Source organism: Poecilia mexicana, unplaced genomic scaffold (genome assembly GCF_051168715.1).
Source record: "Poecilia mexicana isolate PSO_F unplaced genomic scaffold, ASM5116871v1 scaffold_8, whole genome shotgun sequence".
Classification (NCBI taxonomy): Eukaryota; Metazoa; Chordata; class Actinopteri; order Cyprinodontiformes; family Poeciliidae; genus Poecilia; species Poecilia mexicana.
The window spans coordinates 13,408,642-13,424,793 of record NW_028263377.1 but is presented as its reverse complement, the minus strand read 5'-3'; the positions used below and the strand labels follow the sequence as shown (position 1 = coordinate 13,424,793).

General features: G+C 37.8%; 3 protein-coding genes and 1 long non-coding RNA gene across 4 annotated transcripts in view; 3 read left to right on the top strand and 1 right to left on the bottom strand.

Annotated features, from left to right (window-relative positions):
• LOC106930933 (uncharacterized) overlaps positions 1-8,685 on the top strand; it is an 83,676-nt gene extending 74,991 nt beyond the window's left edge. Inside the window, exons 5-9 of the mRNA XM_088008291.1 lie at positions 3,910-4,143; positions 5,854-6,573; positions 6,664-6,797; positions 6,917-7,583; positions 7,681-8,685. Coding sequence (XP_087864417.1) covers positions 3,910-4,143; positions 5,854-6,573; positions 6,664-6,797; positions 6,917-7,583; positions 7,681-7,964 — 2,039 coding nt within the window. The 3' untranslated portion in view covers positions 7,965-8,685. The remainder of the gene's footprint in view (positions 1-3,909; positions 4,144-5,853; positions 6,574-6,663; positions 6,798-6,916; positions 7,584-7,680) is intronic.
• LOC148158002 (uncharacterized) overlaps positions 1-16,152 on the bottom strand; it is a 277,765-nt gene that overhangs the window by 60,692 nt on the left and 200,921 nt on the right. The window lies entirely within an intron of this gene.
• Positions 1,445-3,868, top strand: LOC106906006 (uncharacterized). The gene has a single exon (XM_088008289.1). The coding sequence runs from the start codon at positions 1,706-1,708 to the stop codon at positions 2,801-2,803; it is 1,098 nt and encodes a 365-aa protein (XP_087864415.1). The 5' UTR covers positions 1,445-1,705; the 3' UTR covers positions 2,804-3,868.
• LOC106930932 (uncharacterized) lies at positions 10,320-15,763 on the top strand. The gene is made up of 7 exons (XM_088008284.1): positions 10,320-10,506; positions 10,709-11,431; positions 12,024-12,516; positions 13,472-13,695; positions 13,781-13,914; positions 14,029-14,710; positions 14,792-15,763. Exons 1-7 carry the CDS (start codon positions 10,476-10,478, stop codon positions 15,001-15,003), a joined length of 2,499 nt encoding a protein of 832 aa, XP_087864410.1. The 5' UTR covers positions 10,320-10,475; the 3' UTR covers positions 15,004-15,763.

Sequence of the window (16,152 nt, the reverse complement as noted above, 5' to 3'; positions counted from 1 at the left end):
TTTCCTTTTCCTCTGTCTGAGCCTCGCTGCGGTGAGTCTGACCTCCGACCTCAACTCAAACCTGTCCTGCCAGATCAGATGACGTCCCTCCTTCATCACCAGCCAATGACAGTTGATAAAGAAGCGAAAAAGGACATGATGATTTCTGCCACCTGAAGGCACTAAGATGTCCGCTGATCTTGATTCTTGGACATCTGGGAAATGCCATGCAGCAAACTACTGTATGGAGTCCTGCTGGACGTTTGGACTGGAACTAAATTCATTGGTGGACAACCTGGACATTCACTAAGGGACGGTCTGGACAACTTATCCAACACCAGAGCCAGTTGGACTGACAGGGAGCTGGAGGAGAGGCGGGGGGAGGACCAGCTGCAGCGACGCCAACAGCAGGAGGGGGAAGCGAGAAGTGAGACAGTGGAGAAATGCGAGATAAGTAATAAACACACCACTGTGATAAAGAATGAGCTCACTAATCCTGTTTGCATATAGGAACAATCTACCCAGAAAAGAACATTTTATAAGGTTTTTAGGTACAATGTTAGATAAAATCGTTCATTTTGTACCCGTTAACTCAGTCCTTAACAGAAGGACCAGTGATCCTCTTAGGGCCCACGGGCCATAGGTTGGGAAACCATGAAGAAGACAAAGTATAATCATTAAAAGTTTAACAAAGAAAAACCAAAATGTAACCCTGCAATTATAATATGTGTCTGCTAAAATATCTTCTATAAACCTATGAGTTCACCTGCACTAACTACTAATCCTCCCAAAGACTTTATAACAGTTAAAGTGATTGTGACACATGGGCAATGCCATGTGTAAAAAGGGGGGAAGAGGGAAAATGGTGAGGTAATACTATATAACTACTAAATTCTTACATAAAAAATTTTTTGTTATGAATTTTTGAGTTAACAAATACTGTTAGATGATGATTGATGCTTTTTCTAAATGGGTTGAAATAGTTCCAGCAAAGCACGCAGATGCTTTGACAGTAGCTAAGGCTATCTGCAAAACTATATCCCAACACACGGTATTCCACAGAATGCTTAGATTTAGTGAAGCTCTATATGAGAATCACCCCGACAGCTGATGGTCTAACACCTTCTGAAATAATTCATGGGAGAGCTTACAGATTGCCTCTGTTTGCTCCAAACTTACAAAAAGCTGATGAAGAACAGACATTAGCAGATTATATGATCAGGATCCTGAAATAGAAAGAGGTGTTAAATGCAAATTTACTGCCGTCTGATTTTCTTCCCTCGCAGGAAGAGCAAGGTGACTGGGTCTACATAAAGGTCATCAAACGAAAGAACTGGACGAGTCCACGGTGGGAAGGACCGTTCCAGGTGCTGATGACCACACCAACAGGTGTAAAGATTGCTGAAAGACCCAGCTGGATACATCTCAGTCACTGCAAGCTGCAGAGAGTGTTGGATCCCTAATCCGGAGTGGCGGGGAAGTTTCTGGCTACACAGGGGTTCCATTTTTTAGGGTGGTTCGTCTCAACGCCAGTGAAGAAACTCGACAGATCCTCACTCTTTAGTTTGGGGGTTCTAACATCTCTGTACGCCGAGCAGCAATGGAGACTCCATATGCCAGATGGATCTTCTACTGCACTGTGACTGCAGCATGTCTGATGTTTGGAGGAGGAAGTGACCTCACTTTCTACCCACAAGACTACAGCACCAACCTGTAGTGGCAGCTGATGAACAGGACTGTTCACAAGGAGAACGAGGTGAACTGCTATGTGTGTGCGCAGCTACCAATCGCCACACACAACTCAGGTCTGCACCCAGAGAGCATCACTGATGACAAACAGATGTGTCTCTATGGCCTGAGCACACAACCACGACTCAGCGTCCCTGTGAAAAGAAGAAAATGCAAATGGTGCAAAAAGGATTTTTCTGTTCTACTTCGGACAGGAGATGCCACAAAAGGACTTTTTGGATCTATGAACTGTTCATTTGAGGATGACGTACTTCCGTTTCCACCGTTTCCACAAGCCACATGGAAAATACCAGAGACCATTTCTTTAGCAGGAGCTAAACCAGGATCTCTGAGGAGCTGTGTTTACAACAACGGACACGTTTCTTTTGGGACGGTGCCCTGGAACTTGTGTAACAAAGTTTACACCTACTGCGACACGACACCGGATTACATCAACTGCATCGCCTGCAGGGGTCAGAGGGCAACCCCCGGCTACAAAGTCTGGAAGGACAACCCAGACTGTGACAACCTGCTTCAGGAAAGGAGTTTCAACATCACGCATAAGACAAAAAGGAGACGAGAGACAACACTGTGCAGCGCCATAGTGCCAGGAGATTATGGCTCACGGATGTTGGCAGATTGGTACTTCATATGCGGGAATGTAGCGTACATGTTCTTGCCTAAAAATTGGGGAGGACTGTGTGCTGTGGTGCCTCTAATCAACCCGATTGCATTCATCAGGAAAGCACAAAATGATCCATACACCCGCTCCAAACGAACAGTTATGTCAGAGGTCAAAAGATGGGGAGGCCTCACAACACATACCGGAGTTCCATGGGAATTCAGGATTTGGAACGGCGGAGAAAAATTCATGCAAAGCCTGTTTCCATGGGTTGGTGTAGGAGAGATTCGGGACCACGTTGAGATAAACAGGTACGGATTACTGCGACTAATCAACATCACATACCAGCTGGCCAATGGCACCATGAAAGAACTGACCGAACTGAGAAACATGGTTATGCAAAACCGTGTTGTCCTGGACTTTCTCACTGCCCCTCAGGGAGGGGTCTGCAAAATCATTGGCCCAACGTGCTGAACTTTTGTGCTTGATGAAACAGGAACTGGAAGAACTTAAACATTACATGGAAAGTGGAACACAAGGATCATCCTCTTTTGATTTGCTTTCATGGCTTACTTCTGGACCATGGTGGTCCTTGCTGTTAAAGCTCGTGACACCTGTTCTGATTGTTTTAGTTCTGTTCTGTCTTTTCACAAGTTGCATTATTCCTTGTCTACGACATGATGTTTAAAACAGTTAACACAACTGTTATCAACTATCAGCTGGCAAAGGCATTTTATGAGACAACTGAAGATGACTTGTTTCGAGTTCTGATGGTTTTCTGAACAGTGATGAAGTTCTGAAATCAATAAACAGATGAATTCATTTGCTGAATGACTCCTACAACAAGTGGTTGTAGAGATGAGTAACCTGCATTTGATTTTTTGTTGTTTCTTTTATTTTTCATTTATTTCATTATATTACATTTATTCATTGTGTATTTTCTGTGTTTAGATTAGAAAAAAAAACTCTTGCATTTATTGGTTCTTTTCTTTTCTTTTCTTTTATTTTCTATGCTTGGCTTTTGCATAAAGTTTACACACATAGTAAAATGATAAAAAGGGGGGAATGTTAGATATTTTTTGGTATTATCATTATTACTTTAGTTCATATTCAGTCTAATGTTAATCAGTATTATTGTGATTTTGAGTTTAAAGTTCTCTCTTCCTTATGTGTGTATAAACTGACCTGGAGGTCGCAACTGTCTGTTTCATCTCCATGTGAAACAGTTAACTCTGTGTTTCTCAGACCTTAACAACCAGAATACCTCCTAACTTAAGATGTTAATCTACATCTTTATTGTTAGTTTGACCTAGAGCTGAACTGGGCTCAGACCGTAGATCAGATATCACACCTGGCTGGTTTGTTTAGGTTAAATGTTTTACGACCTTTGTTGTTCTTCCTGACTGCCCCTTTTGGCTGTTCTGCTTTGACAATAAAAGAAGGAGCTCACGTGAAAGCAGATCAGAACTCTCTGTGAACGGCTGATGAGGTTGTTGATGGAGAGTTTTCCTTTTGCAAAAGCTTTGTCTATAAAATTCATATACGTTGTCTGTGGTCTTTTTATGTAGGTTCGAGAAAAGTACCTATCAGAAACCATTTTCTCAACCTCATTAACAGAGAAGATAGAGATCAAGTCAAGAAGCTTTTAGTGAAAATTGAGACCCTGATTGCAAACAATGGATTCAGACACTGTTCTGTTGACAGAAGTCAAGGAGAAACTCTGAGAAAAGAAATGAGAGATTTGACTGAAAGAGCCTCAAAAAGGTTTGATCAAGTCCAGAAACAAAGAAACAAACTAAAGCTACAGATTAAAGGTAGGCTACAAGTTACTTTATTTCTAATAAACTACAGTTGTACAAGGTACAACTACTACCTTGTAGATCACAGGTGTCAAACTCCAGTCCTGGAGAGCCAATGCCCTGCAACCTTTAGTTGTGCCTCTGCTGCACCACACCTGAATACAATAATTAGGTCATTAAGGCTCTGGAGAATTTATCTACACAAGAAGGAGGTAATAAAACTATTTCATTCCAGTGTTTTGTACCTGTGGCACATCTAAAAACTGCAGGACAGCGGCCTTGAGGACTGGAGTTTGACACCCCTGCTGTAGATGTAGATGTGGGTAATGGCTTTATTTTTTATTTTATTTTTTTGTACATAGTTTGAAGAATTATTGAACTTCTAAAATTATTTATCTCTATACTAACTACATACAGACTATTAAGTTGGAGCCCCTCAGTTGTACTGTGACTTTTAGTGATTGTGTGCATTCTTAGCTACACTGTGAAAACAAAAACATCTAATTTATGCTGAAATACCAGCAGTTTTGAGTTTTACCATATTTATAAGGTAAAAGTTTCTGGGACTTTATCATGAATTACAGATATTTTTTTTACAGTACTCTAAGGAGAGGTGTCACAAGAAGACAACAAATCACTCAGTTGAGCTGTGAAAAATGTTTTCCCTCACTTCTGAGGTGATGCCTCTGAGTGAAGAGATAAAACTAAACCTATCTCATTCACTGGCACAGAAATGCAACAAATTATTCACTTGGACCAATTTCATAGATCAGAGTTTTCATCTGCTGGATCAGGAATCTGCAACCTGCAGCTCCAGAGTCACTAGAGGCTCCTTGGTTCTGTGGCTAAATTAATATTAATATTGTTTAGTATGAATAACAACAAAATACAGCATTGAGTTTTGTTTTTTCTTTTTGTTTCATTGCTTTTATCTTGTCCCTTCATGCAAAAACACTGGAGCCCTCAGTAAATTTGATCTAGAACTTCCACTGCTGCTCATGTTGCAGGAAGTAAATGTTCAAGTTCAGTGGATTCAGTATTTTCAATTTAAATTCAAAAATACTTTATTAATCCCAAAGTGAAATTAAATGTCGTAGGTTAATTTAGATTCAGTCATCAATAATGATAGATTAATAATAATACTGTTATTAATAATTTTTATTATGTCTGTAGTAGACATTATTAGAATATTATCATTAGCAATAATAATAGATTCATTTATATTCAATAACCATTCACATCTTCTATGAGAACATCACATGTTACACTCAGCATAACATTGTTGAAGTTTATCTTTTGGAAAATGTTTGAGAATCACTTGAAGAAAAGAAACTTTAAATCAGATTTAAGATGCAAAGCAGTTTTATTGATTCTTGGTAAAACAAACAAAACTTTATGATTCTTTTCAGGGAAAGGCTTCAGAAACAGAAAACCAACATAGAGCTAGAGAAAGTAGACAAAGTGTAAAAACAATCACTTTTGCTTTCTTTTAACTAAATCTTTCAACAGTTCACTGGCACTTCTAAAGATTATCTAAATCACAAGGTTCATACATTAGATTTACCTTTTGTGTAATTTAACCTTTCTCTTTTAACCACTAAAAACTTTGCAACTGTTTCTTTTTTTTCTGTGTAATCAACATGGCTGTAAGTAACACTGAGTTACAAATGTTTAAATTGAGTAAACTAAGTAATTAGTTTTTTTTTTTCTATTTTGTTGGTTTAGATGGAAAAGTCCCTCCAGACCATTTAAGAATAATGATGATTGGAGGATCATTTGCTGGTAAAAGCTCAACAGGGAACCACATTCTTGAAAAAAATATGTTTAATGTTGATAAAAAGGGTAACAGAAGAACAACCCACAGTGAAATCAGTCATGGTTTGGTTGAAGGAAGGCGGCTCACAGTGGTCGATTCTCCTGGATGGTTTTACATCAACACCCTTCAGGAAACCAGTGAGATGGATAAACTGGAAATAGAGAACAGTGTGAATCTGTGTCCTCCAGGACCACATGCTGTGCTGCTGGTTATTGATCTGACGACTGCTATGAGTGAATCATATCTGAGAGTTGTTCAGGAACACATGAGTCTGTTTAGAGAAGAAATCTGGAAACACACACTTGTTCTGTTTACCTATGGAGACTGGTTAGGAGTGAAGACTGTAGAGGAGCACATAGAGAGTGATGAAGGTCTGCAGTGGATAGTGAACAAGTGTGAGAACAGGTATCATGTCCTGAACAACAAGGACCACAGAGATAAGACTCAGGTAAAGGAACTACTGGAGAAGATTGAAGAGATGTGGGCAGGAAATGAAGATCCTTACTATGAAGTGGAGCTGGACCGAGCAGCAGAGCTAGAAACCAAGAGAGAGACTGGAGACAAGATGGCCAGAAGGTTGAAGACGATCAATGAGAGACAGTCAAGAATAATGAAAGAACTGATTGGAGGTAAGCAATTAATGACATATTTTCCAATAGTCATGTAAAATTAATCTTTTAGTATTTAAAACATCACAGTAATTTTTGCTTCTTTTACAGATGAGAGACCTCCAATCACTGACATCAGGATTGTTCTTGCTGGCCAGAAATGTTCAGGGAAAAGTGTAGCTGGAAACACGATTCTGTTCACGGATTGTTTTAGCTTGACTTCTCACAGAGCTTGGTTGAAAAAGGTAAAACATGCTGACTAAGAAAAAAGATTTTATACAGTCTTACATCCAGACAGTAGGTGTGTCCAGTTGGTAAAATACATCCAAAAATGAATTTATTTTTTTGATTTTCATCATTTCAGAACTATCCAGATCAGAAATCTGCAACTTGTGTGAAACATGAAGGAAACTTTGATGGAGTAAAAGTCTCAGTGGTTGAAACTCCAGGCTGGTTCTCAGACCCAACACCACCTGACTGGATCAAAGATGAAGTTCTCCACAGTGTCTCCATGTGTTCTCCTGGACCTCATGTTTTTCTCCTGCTTGTTCCCATCATCAGATCTTTCACAGAGAAAGATCTCAAAGCTCTGCTGGAGATCATGAAGCCGTTAACAGAGAGAGTGTGGAGACACTGCATGGTACTGTTTAGCTTTGGACTCTGGATCAATGACGTCCCTGTAGAGAATTACATCGTCAGAGAGGGAAAGGAGCTCCAGGAGCTTCTGGAGAAATGTGGGAACAGATACCATGTTCTAAACCCTAAGAGTTCTGATTATCCTGCTCAAGTCCAAGAATTGTTCCAAAAAATTATTGACATGGTAAAACAAAACAAAAAATGCTTCAATAAAGGCAAAGAAAATAAACTTTGGATTCTACCTTTGCAAGCAAAACAGATAGAAAAGGAGTGGAACAGGAGAGAACAGGAGCTGATAGAGCGAATGATGAAAGCTTTAGCAAAGGAACCAGAAGAACCAACAGAACCTCATGCAAAGGCAGCAAATAGCATGGATGAGTTTAACATTCCAGACTGTAAGTTGTATATAGTGAAGAATTAGCATTTGAGTTTCTATAGATTCTTGTCTACATCCACTGTTCTTTAGAGTAATGCTTTAATTTTGTGTTTCAGTGAGTGGAGATGTTACCTCAGATTATGGGAGCATTTCAGACAACAGGAGACGACAAAGCCATGACCAAGTAGCTGAATGGCTGACCAAGACAGTCAAAGCATCAGCAATCAGCTCTGGAATCGGCAACATCTGTTCCTCAAACACTTACATGGAAAACTTTTATGAATATCCTCCCGTAGATAAAAATCATCCACCAATGGCCTCATTCTTACAAAACAGTGAAGAAGATCCTCTGAGCATGTTCTCCAAGCTCTCAAAGATTCAACGAAGGAACTCTTGTTAGTCCGAAGAGCTACAGTAGAAAACTTATTGGATTCTGAGGACTGATATCATGCAACATAAAAATATGAGCTCTGTAACCTCTAGACCAGCCTTGATCACAAGACTTTGCATTTTTTCTATGCCTTGTCTCAGTCTGAGACATATTGATCTGATTTCTCTCATGACCAGTCAAGAATACAAGTGCAACATTCATTTTTTCTTTTACAGCAAGTTACTGTGCAAGTTTGGTTGCATTCAATTTTATTTTAGAATCATTATCTCTGCCAGCTGTGCCTTGTGACGCAAGAATGAGAAAATGAGAAGAATATGGAAATAAGATGAGGAAACATGTGCATACCTGTATATATGACAACACAGAATTGGTATATTGAATATACCAAGAACAGCTTAACGCTACAGAGAGTTTGATAGCATCCAAATGTACTGAAGAGGTAATGGTTTTCTAAACAAAGTTCCTGATGGTTATTTGTGATTTGGTTGAGTTAAAGCAGTCTCTGTTGCTGTGGATTTATATATTTGCCATATTATCCTCTCTTCAACATGTGAAACAATTTTCTATTTCTATATTTTGATTCAAATATTTTATTTGGTCATTCGCTTTTCATTCAATATTGAAACAATTGTATATTTGTGATAAATGATGAATAACATAATAAATAAATATAATAAATAAATTTGTTGTATTAAATAAATAAAATAAACTTGAGAGTTTTTGAGTTGAACATTTGTAAGTTAATCCTTTGATATGGTTTGGGTCAAATTTGACTAATTTTGGCATTTTTACAGCAGTAGAAATACATTAAATGTCATCACTGCAGCTTAAAATTTGAAGTCTCAGAACGGTCAATAATATGTAAGACAAATTTTAAAACTTTGTGTTTGTACATTAAGGTTTGTAGATGTGAAATTTTAACACCAGTCCAAGGGTCAAATACCTGCAGCCTCATTAACCATCCATCTCTGGAGAGCTCAGATGTTTTGTGTTTACTTTCGAACAGCATCACTCCTGAACCACCAGTTGGTAAATAGATGTTATCCAGTGTCATGGAGGGTTGATGACCCCAAAGTGAACAAATGTGGAAACAGGTCAACAACATAGACCACAGTGATAATCACGTAAAGTAGCTACTGGAGAAGATCAGAGAAATTAAGATTATTATTAAGTGGAGTTTTACTGAGCAGCACAAATATAAGCCATATAAAATCAGTGACCTTGTAGTTAGTAAACTAAACTTTAGCTATGATATTTTTTTAATTATTACATTATGCAACCCAAAGTTTGTGAGTAGTGGTATTGCATACATCATGGATGATCAACAGTTTAACAAATAAAAAAAGTTCTCTGATAATTAGTCTGCTTCTTTGAACAATTTCTGCTGCCAGATGTGATCCTTGTAAAACCTGATCCTGGCCTCTGCTCTAAAGAGAAAATATTAAATAAATTTTTTATGGCAGTATATGCTTGAGCAGAAACCGTAACTAATCGGTCGCTTGGACCAATTTCATGTTTTGCAATGTCAATGTCAAATTTATTTATATAGCACTTTAAAACAGGTATAAAACTGCACCAAAGTGCTGTACAAGAACGACAACACAAATGACAAAACAGAACACAAAACAATACCTTCACAGTTTTACTTTAACAATGAATCAAAATTTAGCTTTAGACGTATTAATATATGATCACAGTTTTCATCTGCTGGATCAGGGTCTGCAACCTGCAGCTCTGGAGAAACAAGTGGCTCTTGAGTCCACTCTATCAAACAATGAAATATTTCCCTGTTTTGTTTTTTGTTTGTGCCCCCATTATAAAGAATACATTGACCCCCAGAGGAAATTTGGTCCACAACCGTCACTCTGTAGATGTCATTTGTCATTCTGTGTTATTCTTTAAAAGTAATAAACATTATTTTACTTCATACATGTTTATTGTGAGGTTAGTAGGCATACACCAAGAAGACTTTCCACAGAAGACAGCAAGCAAACAAATTTGTCTAGGAGAGGTGATGGTCCTGAACAATGGAGAAAAATAAATGAATCCAGTTGAATTTCAGTTCAGTTTAATTTCACAGTAAAATATTGTAACTGCAGTAAACTTTTTAGAACCAGATTTAACAAACACTGGAAAAAAATATGGACACAATGACAATGCTGATCAGTGTTTCAAGAAAAATCTCTTCAGTATTTGAATGAGTGGAAGAACTTTAATGAAATAATCATAACATTTTTAGATAATTCCACTCTTAAAATATATAATACTTTTAATTGTTCACTTCTAGTTCTGACTGAGTTCATTTTCGCAGTAAATTACATCCTGTTGTACAATGTGCGACACACTTGCAGTCCCTCCAGTCATACATGAGATGGCAATGTTTGTCTATTTGATTTTTCCTATATGGCTGTTTCTTTCACTTTTAAATATAATTTAAAAAAAAGCTAAAAAGGGACTTCCCGGTTTACATTTTGCTTCCGCTTTTTGAAAACAGCGGAAGTAGTCAAGTTACCATGCGCGATGGCTTCTTTAACTTATAGTTCCAGTCCAGGTCAGTCATCTTTACATAAAACTCACTCTAAAACTTTACCCTATGTGAGATAGGTATTTCTTTTTGTTTAGCTCTTTATAATGGTTATTCGGTTATGTAGTCAGAACATGCTGTTAAATGAGGAGAAAACATTACCCAGAGGCCTAACTAGGCAATTGATCTTATTAGCATTGTTTGAATAATTCCTTATCTCTCTTAACAGCACAAAGCAATCATTCAACAGAGTTGAGGATTGTGTTGATAGGAGGAAGGGAATCAAATGGAGGTTTCAAAGGTAAAAGTTCAGCTGGAAACTTCATCCTGGGTCAAAATGTTTTCAACACCAGCAGAAGAACAGCTCAGAGTGAAGCGAGGCAGCAGGAAGTGTTCGGCAGACGAGTCACAGTGGTTGATACTCCAGGATGGTGCTGGGTTTATCCACGAGAAGACACCCCAAAACTGGATCAGATAGAAATCCAGAACAGTGTCCATCTGTGTCCCCCAGGACCTCATGTCTTTCTGCTGGTCATTCCTGTCAGTTTATATTTACCTGAGCTTGTCAAAGCATCACTACAGCAACACTTGGAGCTTTTCAATGCAGATGTTTTCAGTCACACCATCATGTTGTTCACTGCAGTCGCTCCATGTAGTGATGAAGAGATTGAGTCCAGAATAAGAAGAAGTCCAGTCCTACAGTGGATTCTTCAACAATGTGGAAACAGAAAACATTTTCTCAACATCAGTAACAGAGAAGATAGAGATCAAGTCAAGAAGCTTTTAGAGAAAATTGAGACCCTGATTACAAACAATGGATTCAGACACTGTTCTGTTGACAGAAGTCAAGGAGAAGCTCTGAGAAAAGAAATGAGAGATTTGACTGAAAGAGCCTCAAAAAGGTTTGATCAAGTCCAGAAACAAAGAAACAAACTGAAGCTACAGATTAAAGGTAGGTTACAACTTTTGTGATTTAAAAAAAAACAAACTGCGATGCTCCCTCTTAAGGAATCTATATTTTCATTGTGACTTTTGAAACATCCTTTAAACCCCATCATTTTTTAATTACAAACACATTTTCCATAATGGTGATATATGGAGGTTAAATGTTTTCTTTTTCTTGCATTTGAAGGCTCACAGTGCCTCTTAAAACTGTGAACATTCTGGTCTTTTAAGTTTCACCATTCAGTCTTCCTTGATAGGATCTTATTATAATTTAACATTTTACCTTGACAAGAAGAAACCCTATAGCATGATGCTGCCATGGCCAAGTTTCAGAATAAGGATGGCATTTTGTTTGTTAAAAACAAAACAGTCTTTTCTGCTCAGACAGAAAAGACTTCCTTCATCTGACTCCAAAGGCAGATAAATATTTCTGGGTGGCTTGAAGGACTTTGGGTTCTTTGGTTGTGGAAGCAAAACCCTGGAATGATTCATGACCTATTTATTATGTTTTTTCTTTCTACATGATTTTTTAAGCTCTGTTTTCTAAATTGATCAGATTGTTTTAATAATTAGATCATATTTGGTTTATTTTTTTCTAGGTGGAATGACCCAGTCACGGCACTTAAGGCTGGTTTTAATTGGTGCAGAATTGGAAGGCAAGAGCTCAGCTGGCAACACCATTCTGGGAAGACATGCATTCTGTGTTAATGATAGCAGCAGAAGAACAACCCACAGTGAAATCAGTCATGGTGTGGTTGAAGGAAGGTGGCTCACAGTGGTCGATTCTCCTGGATGGTTTTACATCAACACCCTTCAGGAAACCAGTGAGATGGATAAACTGGAAATAGAGAACAGTGTGAATCTGTGTCCTCCAGGACCACATGCTGTGCTGCTGGTTATTGGCCTTGAAACCGCAACCCATGCAACATATCTGAGGTGTGTCCAGGACCACATGAGCCTGTTTAGAGAAGAAATCTGGAAACACACACTGGTTCTGTTCACTATGAGTGACGGGTTGGGGACGAAGACTGTGGAGGAGCACATAGAGAGTGAGGAAGGTCTGCAGTGGATAGTGAACAAGTGTGGCAACAGGTATGTAGTGTGAATGAGCCAATTTAAATTATTTTAATGTACATAAATGAATCAGTTCCATGGTCTATTAAAATTTGTGCTAATTTAAAACCAGGATTTCTTTTGTATCTTATCCAGGCTTAAGATTTATTTTCACTAGATTACGTGTCAATAAAATCTTTTAAGAAATATGATCATGAATGCATGGATACAGAATCAATAATATTATTTATCAATTCACACTAAAGTGTATTTGCTCATGAATTAGTGAAACCCAAAGGACAAACAAATACATCTAAAAAACAAAGATGCAATATTTGGAATATGATATTTCAAGTATCTTGCCTTCATGCTTTCTCTTCAATCAACTCTGACTTTTCTTATTTCACAAACCTGAAGTTTATTTTACGTCAGGTTTGTGCATTAAGGATACTTTGGGTTCTGACTGTTTATTTTCTCAGAACCATCTTACATTTCTGCTCTAATTGTTCTGTGAACTCAGCCGCTCTCAGCTGAAGGGAGAGTCTACTTCGGTTCCAAAAGATATCCTACCTGGAGGTAATCTCGACCAACTTTACACAAAAATTGGCAAATTAGCATAGTTCCTACTTACTTTATGATGTAAATAACATTGTCACAGTCAAAATATGAATATTTTGTAATTATTCTGGCTCTGGGCTAGGTTATTTTTATAAGTTCTTTGGTTCTATATGACTAACTCTCCCAAATCTCAACGTTAAGCAGTGTAGGCTCCAAGGAATTGCTATGATGGGCTCCTCAACCAATCAGAATTGTATTTTTAACAATATTAGGTACCAAAGAAAAATAAATGAAATACCAAAATTGACAACAATCTGACTGTATACATATATTTTTTTTCATATTTAAAGTTTAATATTTTTTATCAATAAAAAGTTTAACCTTATGAGCAATAATAAAGCAGTTCTTCTCAAATATGTGGTTGTTTGCCCTACAGGTATCATGTCCTGAACAACAAGGACCACAGAGATAAGACTCAGGTGAAGGAACTACTGGAGAAGATTGAAGAGATGTGGGCAGGAAATGAAGATCCTTACTATGAAGTGGCGCTGGACCGAGCAGCAGAGCTAGAAACCAAGAGAGAGACTGGAGACAAGATGGCCAGAAGGTTGAAGAAGATCAATGAGAGGCAGTCAAGAATAATGAAAGAGTTGTTTGGAAGTAAGCAAAAATCTTCAGACATTTGAAATCACATGAAATCAGTGTTATAATGTTTAGATTAAAACATCTCTGCATTTTATTACAGGTGAGAGAAGTCCAGTCAGTGACATCAGGATTGTTCTTGTTGGCCAAAAATGTTCAGGAAAGAGTAGAGCTGGAAACACGATTCTGTTCAATGATCTATTTGACCTGAGTTTCAACATGACTCGGTCGAAGAAGGTAACCATGTCTGCTGCCTGAACAGAAACATTTTACTGTTTAACAGTCAGCGTGTAGGTTTCTGGTATGTATTTCAAAATATATATATTGTTTGTTTGCTTTATATGATTTCAGAACCAACAAGATCATAGGGAAACTTCAACATGTGTGAAACATGAAGGAAACTTTGATGGAGTAAAAGTCTCAGTGGTTGAAACTCCAGGCTGGTTCTCAGACCCAACACCACCTGACTGGATCAAAGATGAAGTTCTCCACAGTGTCTCCATGTGTTCTCCTGGACCTCATGTTTTTCTCCTGCTTGTTCCCATCCTCAGATCTTTCACAGAGAAAGATCTCAAAGCTCTGGTGGAGATCATGAAGCCATTAACAGAGAGAGTGTGGAGACACTGCATGGTGGTTTTTACCTGGGGACACTGGATCAATGACGTCCCTGTAGAGAATTACATCGTCAGAGAGGGAAAGGAGCTCCAGGAGCTTCTGGAGAAATGTGGGAACAGATACCATGTTCTAAACCCCAATCGATATGGTGATGCTGTTCAAGTCAAAGAGTTGTTCCAAAAAATTATTGATATGGTAAAACAAAACAAAGAATGCTTCTCAGTTGAAGACAGAAAAGAGAAATTTCTCAATTTCCATTGGCCACCAAAACAGCAGACACTTATAGAACAAGAATGGAGGAGGAGAGAACAGGAGCTGGTAGAGCGAATGATGAAAGCTTTAGGAAAGGAACCAGAGGAACCAACAGTACCTTCTGTGAGAACCGCACAGAGCATGGACGACTTTCACATTCCTTACAGTAAGTCTGCCATGATTTAAAAATGTATTTATTCACAGCTGCATGTTTCCAGTGAATAAAATATTTCATTTTCTGTTTCAGTGAGTGGAGATGCTTTGTCAGAATATGGAAGCATTCCCAAGTTCATGAGACGACGAGGACACGACCACATCACTGAATGGCTGAATAACAGAGCAAGACTGTCTGAGATCAGCTCTGGGATCGGCAGCATTTGTTTTTCAGCTACTGATACCGAAGTATCTGAGAGTTTTCTTAGAAATGCAAATCTGCCAAAAATGTACTTGTTGATGTAGTCATGTCATATTGGTAAATAAAGTTTTTGATAAGTATTTAATCGTTTTTAATTACAAGATACAAAGGCACTCTAGGAAATATTTGTCTCTAATAATGAGTTTTACTTTGTAATATAAGTAACAGAAAAAAACACAATAATTTCTTAGATTTATCTGTATGTAGGCTGTATGATGATATATATACAGAGTTAGTTACTTTGTTTTTATAAAATTTATCGTCAGTAAGCTACAAAAGTTAGTGGTTATTTATTTGTAAAGTAAGATAAAAAAGAATGAAACTATTTCTTTTTATTACATCTGTTTCACATAATAAAACAGATGTGAACAGATGCCATATCCTAAACGTTAGTTGTTCTGATGATCCTGTTCAAGTGGAAGGGCTGTTCCAAAAATGTAGAGATATGCAGCATGGATGCTTCACAACTAAAATCAAACAAAATACATTTCAGAAACTACCTTGGTTGCAAATCAACACACTCTTACAGGAGGTGAATGGAACAGGAGTAAGGAGGAGGTGAAAGAAGGAAGGATGATGAGTGTTTAACGAAGAAACACAAGCATGTATGACTACTACTAAGTGCAAAACAGAAAATTTACATATGCTGACAGTTAATGCAAAAGTCTCTTGAATAACACAGCAATGTGATGCTGTGGGCCTTTTCCAGTTACTTGTTAAGAATGTGTCGGGTCATCAACCCTTATATATCAGAGTTTTAGGTGAAAATTTGGTAATAGTTGGGTCTCAGCAGGAAAAAGATTTTTTAAAAAATATGATCAAGCAATACGTAGAAAGTTCACCTGTCTTATCCTAAATACTACAGGAAACCAGCAGGGTGAGCTGCAGAAAGAGAGAAACCCTGAACACTAATGTTGTGTATTTGAGTCGGTGTCTGACTTCTATACAGGGATTTACTTTGCCTTTAGTCTGATTTTTTGTTGTTCTTTGCAGCAACAGCAGCTTCCTCAGCGTGTGTGCCTTTAACCCAGGAAGTCAGTGAGCATTTTAGTATTTAGTTTAATAAGGTGACTTCCTGGATGACAAAACAGCTCAAAAAGCTGTTTTGTCATTTACTTTTTTTCCATCTTAAAAAGTGAAACATCTTAAAAGGTTTCACTTTTTAAGATGTAAGAAAATCTCAAACAGCTCTT